At 45.7% G+C, this 11,012-nt stretch overlaps 1 protein-coding gene and 1 non-coding gene across 2 annotated transcripts; one reads left to right on the top strand and one right to left on the bottom strand.

Moving 5' to 3' along the window:
* Positions 1-1,273: 1,273 nt before the first annotated feature.
* EV420DRAFT_1650379 (uncharacterized protein) lies at positions 1,274-1,626 on the top strand (the record flags this gene model as incomplete). The annotated part of the gene is made up of 2 exons (XM_060478437.1): positions 1,274-1,376; positions 1,430-1,626. 2 exons carry the CDS (start codon positions 1,274-1,276, stop codon positions 1,624-1,626), a joined length of 300 nt encoding a protein of 99 aa, XP_060323740.1.
* Positions 1,627-10,156: 8,530 nt separating this feature from the next.
* On the bottom strand, positions 10,157-10,252 carry EV420DRAFT_t272. Its single transcript has one exon. It is a non-coding gene; the product is annotated as a tRNA-Ile (tRNA).
* Positions 10,253-11,012: the final 760 nt, after the last annotated feature.

Genomic DNA, 11,012 nt, shown 5'->3' with positions numbered 1-11,012 from the left:
GTGGCCAGCGTTTCCGGCTTGCTGTCGAAATCGTATAATATTCTCATCGCAAAGGTTTGATAGTTGTCCCTGAAGAGATGTGGCTTTTTCACCGAAGCCATTTAATTGGGAAAGTAAGGGATGAGGACATAGCGTTCCGTTCACCTGGAGCCATCGTGGAGAGGGCTCCTGAAAAAGGGCACTTTTGAGCTTTGCACAAGGAAGTCGGAAGTCATAGTCAATGACGGTAGCTACCATGAATCTCTCTCAAAGCTTGCAATATCCTCTGGGTAGCCAAGAGCGAGCGTTTCCATGCTGCATCGAGTATATTGACAGTAAAAACTTGATCTCCGTAGCACAGTTGGCGGTAGGATTCGCCATAAGCATATCTCTTCCTGGCGCATAGCTGGCAAATCGATGGGCATTTCTTTAGGCGCCGGCCCGTTACCTACGCGTTCATCTCGGGTTCTTGAACAGCATACAGCACGAGAGAAAGATGGAAATAAAAATTGAATTTTCATGTCTACAGAGAACAATAAGGGTAACATTTTGTGGGCAGGAATAGAAGACGTACCTGGCTGCCTGCCTTTAGGAAGCGGGAGAAGCGAAGTGGAAATTCCAAGCAAAAGGCCAAATTACGACAAATACCGGAGCGTGCCGAGTTCCCTCCTTGCCACCGATACCCTTCTTTCTTTCTCCCATGGTCCTTTAGGCAGACTCGAGCAACGGTCACAATCCGAAATTTGGAACTTTTGATTTCAGTTTGCTTCTCCATCCGTGTTCTGTGGCCGTTATTTACACCAGTCATCGAAGACAAGCCTCGCTGGAAACGTTGCAGACACCTACCAGGGCAAATACGGAGACAGGAAGCCGTCCATGGAGAATATGCGGGAGCCCGAGTATTCTCGACATCCATGGCGTTGACACTCTGCAGGACTACCAAGTCTGAGGTTACCCTTACCTTACGGTGCGTCGCTATGCCTAAATTTTCCTGTTTCTTCCTGAGCTAACTGCAGCTCTATAGTGGTTCATTCTCTATAATGTGAACGAATTATTTACATCGACAATGTCTTCCCCTTTGGTCGCCGATCCATCCGCAGCGCGATTCCCCGCTGCAGACGGGGTTGTACTTCAAATGATGCATCGATGTTAATAATCAATACACAGTCGGCTCTGCACAACTGAGACCCTCGCAATCTTGTGTGGATGGCTGGACTTGGCTATCTACCATCATCCCTACTCCTACAGCACGACCTATCCGCCCCAGTCAAACGATAGCCACACGACGACGGCTATGGCTCTCGGTACCGTCAACATTACGACATTGCGTAACGCTACGGAGCCTGAACATTTGGCTACATTTTCGACTGTGGTTACCGGAGAAAATGGGAGAATGGGTAAGCGTCTCAGCCGGGTGCTGAGAATATTTTATTCACGTCTTTTTCACCAGAGCACGGGATTCGGAGTATATATGTACCTTCCAGCTGCTTCGGCTTCCAGACGGATACCTGCGCTATCGAACCTATACATTATTCTATTTTTGCTCGTGTTGCCGTCGTGTCTGAATGCATCCTCGCCATCGCTGTGTTGTTCCCTTCCTTCAACATGCTTTATAATACAACGGACGTTGATGTAGACGTTGCGTGAAAATGGACACAAGGAGGAACCACACTCAGAACCAAGATTCTGCAGGTGGCCTGTCGGCACTCGGTGATATCAAAAACCGGCGAGCGGCCGAGGACTTGAAAACATTAGCATCCTTGATGTTTATACTGACTTGACTCCTACGCTTGGCGCTTGAAATTTTGATTTCGCGTCGTGACAGGGACATGGGTTCCGTTCTCCACATTCGTCTAGAACGACAACTCTTCTCAGATTTGAAGGTCAATCGGTCACAACGGTTAACGCGTCAAATGAGAGGTTCGACTCCTCTACCTCGCAATCAAACCAGTGGTGGAATTCTTTTTATAAGTTCGCTTGCCCTTCGCTTTTAGGTTTTCCCAACCATGGAACTCACTGGGGCAGCTTTGGGAGTCCACAGATACTGGAGAAAGATGTGAAGAGCGATCTTCCGCACGGGAAACATTAAAAATATCGCTCTTTTGAGTAAGTTGCCGATTGACGGCAATTATCAGGTGCGAAGAGATGAAGCATTCCCGAGTCTTCTCTGGACCTGATTAGATCTTGAGGAGAAGGCGGTATGAGGCGTACCAGAAATTTTAGGATCGTCGTGTCGAAAGGGTTAAGACATTCAACCCAGAAACAAATTTGCTAATCCACCCGTCAGCCCACTTACAGTTTCACTCTCGTTCATTCGCGTCGTACGCATGCACGACCGGTTTCCTGCCCTCTATTAATTGACGATCGCTTCCGTTTCTCCGGACAGAATATCTACAAAAATCTGCCGAGCAAACTTTCTTCGTTGCGTTTCTTCATGCAGTGAGAGAGTACCAGGAATATGCCAGTGAGCCATAAAGTTGACGTCCTTTATACAGTCTTCCGTTGTTACTTCTATATACGTCCCCGTCTGATAGGCAATGTATTTTGCGGTGCTTACCCCATAGAAATTTTTTAAAAAATGACTTGCACTATGCTATCCCCGGCATTACAGTGAGATGGGAAGGCACGACACACACCTAAATATGTTAAATATCGGACTACAAAGGGACAACTACCGTTCATCTAAGGGATTCACACAACGGTGGTGATCCTATATCCTTGGTTGTTACTATGTCCCTGCCTAAATTAGGGTAAACCATCTATCAACCTAAACTCCATCCATGCGAATTAGCGCACAAAAGTTCCCGCGACATAGAAATTTACCTCGCCGAATAGGATCAGAAGTATCGGTGTCTCGCAGAGGTAACTACGTTGGCATGATGAAGTATACCAGCGCACTGAGAAATTGGTTGGACGGCATAATTTCCGTGTTCATGCTCAAGTGATCTGCTTTCACCTGGCATCAAATCAAAAGTGATCATTGAACTACAAGTCCAACGATCAGAGAGGAGTTTCGCTGAGCAGAACTACCATCCTACAACTTTGCTCGGGAAAGAGACATTGGCGATATTTAAAAACCCCGACCGTAGCTGGATGGAGAATGATAACCCCTTCCAGGGAATCATCCGGAATTGAACGCAGAAACATTTCCGGCTAGGAGATATAGTGAAGCGGGAACTAAACGATTCCGAGTCCTTCGGAATGAGTGCACTAACCCTTTACCTCTCAAGCCTCAACTTACAGAATGTTTCGTCTAGAGGTGTTTCGAGTATAACTACGGTCCGGGGACTTTCGATTTCAAGCTAGAAGTGTAGAATCTGCGTTCTTTCGTGATGATGACGGATAGATGGTGCTCCTGACGAAATCTTCGAAGTAGGTTCCGGAGACTTTTGACCTCAAGAAGGTTCTGCCGTTTCAAAATAAAGCCTAGTATTATTATATTCGATATGCGTATATGGGAAAAGGATAAGTCACCTACAGTATCTTGTCCACCTTCCTCATACGTACGCTGATATATGATCAATGTCAACGTCACGAGGAGAGTAGGCTGTCGATGCAATAACCCGTAACATTCACGTACGAGCCAATCTGTTGATTGTAATGATGTTGCCATTGTATTCTTCGTCCGAATAATACTTGAAACTGAAAGTCCGGGCTAAGAGCACATCGTACTCGTCGACGCCGGGTATCTGATGGAGGGCCACATTGACGGTATCCATTGCAGCGAATCAGAACGGCGTGATGTAATATCCGAAAGCGAAGTTGAATTGTTTGGGGAATCATATTCTGTGCGTTCATGCACTTATGACCTAGGTTCACTTCAGACCCGAAACTCTAAGGAAGGTTCGATCTTTCGATTGGCATCGGGGGGAACCAAGAGAAAGTAGTTATTACCATCCTAATTTACAACGGAGAAAGGTAATGGCGATGTTCCAGAACCGGTGTTATGTACGTCCTCTGAGTGCTCCGCCCACTAAAGCACTCGGTAAGAAAGAAAGAATAGTGCACGTGCAGAGAAAAGGAGTGAAACAGTTCCCTACAATGATTGTGAATCGCATGTATTAGTGCGAGAACTGAATGTTTCTGGATAGTTCAGAATGCGCGCCTAGAGTCTCGACCTGCAGAAGGTTTGTGAACCGTTTTATCAAGGAAAATTCGCTTCTGGCTCAACTGCGGCCAGGGAAGAAGTCGAATTCAATCTCAAGGTGACATTCCTTGGAACGAGGAGCGGAAGAGGTTTAGGGTCTATTCCTATACTGTCAGGACACCGCGAGAAGAAGCGCCCCAAACTCGACGGCGTCGTATTACGTTGGATGGATGGTACCCCTAGCGAGATCGTAAAGTCTTGTAGATTCCGAAACGCTTCCAACTCCAAGAACATTTTACGCTTCGAAACTCGGAGTCAGGTCCTACAGGAACCAGACGTTGATCATGGGAAGATGCGATCAGGGCCCACTGACGGTTTCTTCTTAATTACGAAAGCTCATAGTCCAGGCTAGGGATCAGCAGACTATAGCACCAGGGAAAGCGTGGGGCGCGGTCAAAACATAAGCCAAAGGAAGCGAAGCTTAAATGACTCACTGTTTTATGTGATGATACTAAGTTTCTATGATGGCCACCTTTTAACTCTGATACTTCTCACCATAACAGAATTTCAATAACCGGATAGTAGCATGGTCCGATACTCACCCACTTCTAAACCCTACAGGATGTTTTAGTTTGAGACGGCCTAAACAAGCCTGGGATCAACATACGTACTCAACCACGTTTCGAAGGGTGCACTCGAATTCCGAGTCACGCGAGCATATCCTTGAAAAACACCGAGCCTCGTTTCTAAGTCACAAGCGAAAAATACAGTTTTGGGGTTGAAAGAAAGGGTATATGTTACTATGGTGTTACTATGGTTCAGTGATCGGAGAGTGTTTCGTTGAGCGCGTCTATAGGAGCCTCTCTAGCCTAGGCCTTTCTAGCGAAGGGGATTTCAGATGAATGTGATTTAGGAATATTGTTACGGAACCTCAGCGAGAAGATAGAACTGGCCAAGCTGACGGGGAGGAATGCTAGCAGGTAATTCGAAACGTAGAACGTACCACGAGTCGGCGTAAACGAGGAACAGAAAAACGAAGCCAGATGACTTTACGGACGTTTCTTGATGTGTGTGAGTCCGCGGACCAGGTCTTACTGCGAGTAGATATTTTCAAAGGTTTCTTGCACCGGCTCCGAATATTCTGTGTCATTAAATGCCACTTGATTTCAGGCCTTGATACCAAGGAAACACTGGGAAGCATTGATACAAGTGAGTCTTGCAGGTGAGATAGCCCGGGGGTGATCGCACACCGATGTCAGATCGTCATTTGATTCCGTTTTGAAGAAAACAAGCTCTCAACAAGAGAAATGGGTTCAATTATGACTAGAGAAATAGCGTATCATTAATGTCATGAAGAATAGGTGCATCAAGCGTTAACACCATTCTTTTCGGGGAGGGGCTGGTTGATTCGTCCGACTTCGTGCACGCCAAATTCAAGATACTTCCCCAGGGGTAGTAAGGGAAGAATTGAAGTAGACGTAAGTACTCACCAGTATGACTGGAGATCCTAGCCTACGGTAACCGAATTGAACCCAGGAACCGCAAAATAGGAAACCGGCAGTTATTTCGGGGTTGGGAAGCCACATTGCTCTTTCCCTGACTCTCAGGATGATCGTGTCCTTCAAATGACATCATACCACTCTTGGAGGTTTGGGGACGTCCCAAACGGAACTGCGGTCCGGGAGTGACTCGGAGATTAAAGCCTTTCACATCGGAGACAGTTACATTCAATTTCAAGAGTCACGCCCAGGGGAAGGGCCTATCGACCTAGAATATCGGACCACAACACGAGAGCGGAAATTAGGCTAATATGCGACATAGCAGTGACACAAAAACGCGTTACTCCTGTATCAAGTATCACTTGTTGTCCAGCTAACGGCCTTTTGCGCTTTGTACATTTTTGACGATGATGCAATGCGAATGTACTTATTTTGCATAGCCTTGCGAGTTGCATATACTAAGAGGATATAAAAGAGGTATTTACGGTATCTTGCAGATGCATCATAAATCTTCAGTACGAATACGGGATCACTGACTTTGATTAGTCCCGGATCACTACGTTGTATCGGTCCGAGTTGCGAGGGCTAGAGCATCAGTACCTTGCATACCAATGAACCGCCAATGGAGTCTGAGGAAATGAGCGATTTATTAATGAATGGAGAATGAAGGACGTAAAGTTCACCTGCCATTGCGCTGGACCGTCGAAACGATGAATAGCATAGTCTAAGAATGTTTGGATAACGTATGCTTCGAACCCGAAGAGAATTCAGTGCTATGATAGCGGCCGTAGTAAGTACTATCCGTGCGTCATAGTTTTCGGATCGGATGCGGAAGATTTAGGCATGAGACGGCGAACTACCAGCCTTCCGGAGAGTGCTAGAGCAAGTGTTAAAAAGCACAATTGCATTAGAAGCTGAATCCACAGTATGAGGTCCTATGATCTGGCGGGACTGATCACCGTTGAAGCAACAAGTATTCAATGCCATCTTATAACAAGAGTAAAAAATTCCTCGGCTCAGGTACATAGAATAACACTGTAGAATCATCGCCGCTTCCATCGGTGAGTTCCATACATATGTACACGTTCCCCGACCAACGGATACTATCAAATACATGCGAACTTGAAATATGGATGCAGGCGCATGAAATCATCTTCGAGCATTGGACAACTCCCCAGTATCCCAGAAGAATAAAAGATAACAAGCAGAGCGCATTAAATGAGTCGACGCAAAGGATAAAATAAATTTACGTCTGCACATGTCTAAATTTCTATTGTGTGCAATGGAATTGTCTTCAGAAAAGGTTTGGTGAAACCACGAGTAAATCTATAAGGCAGTCGCTGCGACGAAAAAGTATAAGTCAGAGTGCGAACAACGCTGTGAATATGATACTAGCAATGGTACATCACCTATGATCTCCGTGTCATTTGACTCACCATCACAAGCGAGATCTGTAAATTATGAATGTGGGAATGACGCACGTTAATAAAATCCCCGAGGAAGAGGTGCTATAGAGTCTAACATGATACTCTCTTCGGATTGCGACTCGTACATGAGGATTCATCATGTGGATACCATAGAGTATTGATCGGTCTTTTGAATATCGCGTTAGTAGTGATGGAAGGATAAATGTAGAGTGCACAGAATAACTCGGTATTGTCACGGAATATATCTGGAATTGACCGAATAAGACAGAATTTGGCTGAGATAATAATGAACTTAGGGAATATATGAATAAGTAACATGAAAGGGACAGATTTGTTGATACAGAGGGGCGATCCGAGTTCCTTGGGAGAACAATGTATACTTGCACTGCACCAAGGGAACCGTTGAAATATGAATGGGGAAATAGATATATCATTGACCTCCCGAAGAAGAGATACGGCGATCCCTAATACGGTTACTATCTTCTCCGAGGAGGTAGAGGGAGGGCTCGGGAGTAAATCGCATCGATTCATCCAAAATTTTAAGTCAAATTTTAAGATATCCCGTAGTGTTAATGAAGGAGAACTTAAATCGAAGTGGATGTAACTACTCACCACGCAGGAAGATAGAGCAAGCTTGAGATAGTCACACATGACGACGTGAATCGAGCGCTGGAAATGTGTGAGTTAAGTAATCGGCAATTACTTCGGGAATAGGAACGCGCTTTTCTCTTTCCGCGACTCCCAAAATGCTCGTGTGACTTCGTTCCACTTGGAACGTTTTCAGCTAAAATGAGACCCGGGAAGGACTCGTGAGTCTGAGATTACTGACATCAGAGAGAGTTGCATTCACTTCAAGTCAGGTCTAAGAATTCAACTTAGAACATCGGAACACGGTGCGAGAGAAAAAGTCGGCTCATAGGAATGAATGCAGCATCCAAGTGATGCTAAAACGCGACGTTCCTATGACAGTACTCTTTGTTGTCCAGACGACGACACTCCAACGATGATGCAATGTAAGTACCTGTTTTGCATAGCCTCAGCGAGTCGCGTAAATAGAAATGATATGAGGAAGAGATTTACGGTATCGTGTGGACACGTCATGAGGGTAGAGACGAATACAGTGCCACTAACTTTGATTAGTCCCGGATTAGTCCGAGCTGCGAGGGCTAGAGCATCGGCACCCTGCGTACTAATGAGCTGCTATTAGTGTCTGAAGAAATGAGCGATTTTAATGCATTGAGGATAAAGGTTGTACAACTGCGCTGAGTGGACAAGGACCCTTCCGCCTAGTCACTAATAAATGATGTACGCTCAAGGCTTGAAAGAGGCAAAGAGAGCTCAGTAGTCAATTTTGATAGCTGCCATATAGTAGGTAATATCATGCGCCATAGGATTCCGATTCGGATGCAGAAGATGTAAGCAAGAGACGGCTATCCAATAGCCTGGCGGAAAGTACTACGTCCAAGAGTATAGCGGCATTAAAGGTGCAATGCGCAGCAGAGAAGTCCCATGATAAGGCGGGATTGATCACGTGCCAAGCGAGATTTGCCGCGTCATTAATCAGCGTTGGAGCAACAAGTATTCAGTCTCGTCTGGTGACAAGAGAAAGAAAACGCCTCAGCTCAGGGCTACGGAATATCGTTGTATAAGGCTCTCCGCTTGCAGTCCGTGGTTTTCAGACGTACGTACATATTCCGCACTAGCAAGCAGTCCCCAAATTTGCCATTTGAAGCATAGCATGGGCGCTAGAATAACCGGCGAATAGACGCGTTATGGCAGTGTTGGTGCACTAGTACTAGGCTGGAGAATCCCTCCTCAAGAGTCAGATAATTCGTCGTAGAGTACCAGGGAGAGTAGCAGGAATAACCAACGCGGAGCGTAGATCCAATCTGCTTTCGTAGATAGGCATGACAACGAAGGTGTCATAGACACTTTTAAATCTGCACCGTGGACGTACAAAAATAACTTTACCTGTACACGAAAAAAAACTCAGAGGCTAGACCTGCTCTTACGTTTCGTTAGAGTTGGTAGGTGGAATACTAAGGACGAACTAACCTTTATCTAAATCGAACGTCTGGAGACGCAGTCCGATGTGTGAAGATGTCAAAAATAAAACTTGGACAGGCATAAAAGAGCCTTGTTTAACATCGTACTTGGCCTGCTTGAAATGGTGATATTTTTCGAGTGTTCGAAATCAAGATGAGCAGTGCTGTTAGGGTGAATGAGTCCGTAAGCGGAGGATAAAAATCCAATGTGCAGGTAGACGTTGACAGATTCATGGCAAATAAAATCTCTATTATTAGTAGTGTAGCTAACGGAAGTCTCGTTTGTCAGCAAGGAGACCGCTATTCCTGATAAATTACTAAATACTGAGTCCAAGTTGATAATTCGGGACTAGGCGACTCAGTAAACCATAAATATACAGGTTGAGGATTGGATGGAAAAAGGCATAGATGCGCATTATCAAATCGGAAGGACAAAGTATTAACAACCAGGTATTTCAAAGCCGGAAGTTCCTGCGTGAGGTCAGAGGCATTGTTGAAAAATCAATCGATGGATGCAATTTATAGACAACGTTCTATTGGTATGCAGTTTTCATTGGAGTAAAGCTGGAATGCGAGATGACATGGAATCACTCCAGCGGTTGTTTTCTCTAGGTTCGGTGGTGACCTCTACTCAGCGAGGAAAACAAATAGTAAATAATGTCTCATGACCAGTTGTCTGTTGTCCCTGAGCTCCTAGAATACCCAGGTATATAGGAGCATCTTGTACTCGAGAGGACTTGGTCAGAAATACAATCCGCATGATCCCATCTCGCGTTCAAACCCTGTCACAATGATTAATACGCTGCATACATCATACACAAGACCAATGTGCTAGTCATCACAAGAAACCATTGACACAAAACCCCGCCCATCCGACGCATGTGTCATGTGGTATAGCAAAACCCCAAGGGGACAGGTACTTACCCCACCCAGAGGTTTCATGCGCAACCCTAGTGTATACAAAACTCTAGGATTTAAATACAGTGACCATAGATGTTCGCAGGAAAGTTTCACGCATCCGTCCGAGGGAAGAATCCACGACGGCCGAAGACTCTGTGGTTGTGCACAAATACTCTGGGATTTTTACCAAAAAATGAAGTTCTAACACCTTCGGTCTAGTGGCCAACGTGGGGATCGAACCCAAGACCTTCGCGTTAATAGCATTGAAACAGATGCATATTAGCACGACGCTCTAACCAACTGAGCTAGTCGGCCACATAATTCCATGCGACTCTTCTCCTGATGAAAGGAAAGGGCTGCTTTCGTATCCGGTCCATTCCGAGGGAGACTTGACCCCATGGTACGTTGAACGGAGATCTAGAATCCTCCCTACCGCTGCTCACCATTCGTAGGTTGGTTCTCGGTCGTTCCATCTCATGGGTATAAAGTCTGGGGTGTCGAGGAGGGAGGGTATCTATCACAATCCATCTATCCACGCTACGCCAAGAGTACGACGCGTCCACTTTTTCTCTGATATGTGGGATATACCTTGACGTGCCCGTTCATTTAGCCTCACACCCCACATGTCGGAGATAACGCGTAGCATCTGGACCGTCGTGCTCATCGCTACGGGCGAGGGGAAGAAACAGCGTTAGCGCTGAGGTTCGTGTGGTTAGCGTCAACTTTAGCACTTGCGTTAACGTCTACCTAACTTAGTTCCGCTCCCGCGCGTTGGATTCTAAAATTACACCACTCTTCCCATTCCATTGCAAAGCTGGTCAACTATCTATCTATTTATTCATCCACACAATCAAATTCGGTCCCGGTTTCCCCAACTCATCCAAACTGGTATGTGTACCCTCTCCTTCCTTTCCCTTCCCCGCGTTCGGGTCTGACGAACTCCGTTAGTACCACTACCTATCCTGATATCCAAAAGAAAATGTTATGTACAACTACGCGCGTGTCTGTATGATTACCAAATAGCATCTCATCTCTTCCACCACTATTACTGCTTGAATAAAAATAAGTCTTCGCA

The sequence above is a fragment of the Desarmillaria tabescens genome (genome assembly GCF_030435595.1).
Source record: "Desarmillaria tabescens strain CCBAS 213 chromosome Unknown EV420scaffold_74, whole genome shotgun sequence".
In the NCBI taxonomy this organism is placed as follows: domain Eukaryota; kingdom Fungi; phylum Basidiomycota; class Agaricomycetes; order Agaricales; family Physalacriaceae; genus Desarmillaria; species Desarmillaria tabescens.
Note: the sequence above shows the minus strand (reverse complement) of the source record. Positions and strands in the feature narration are given on the sequence as shown.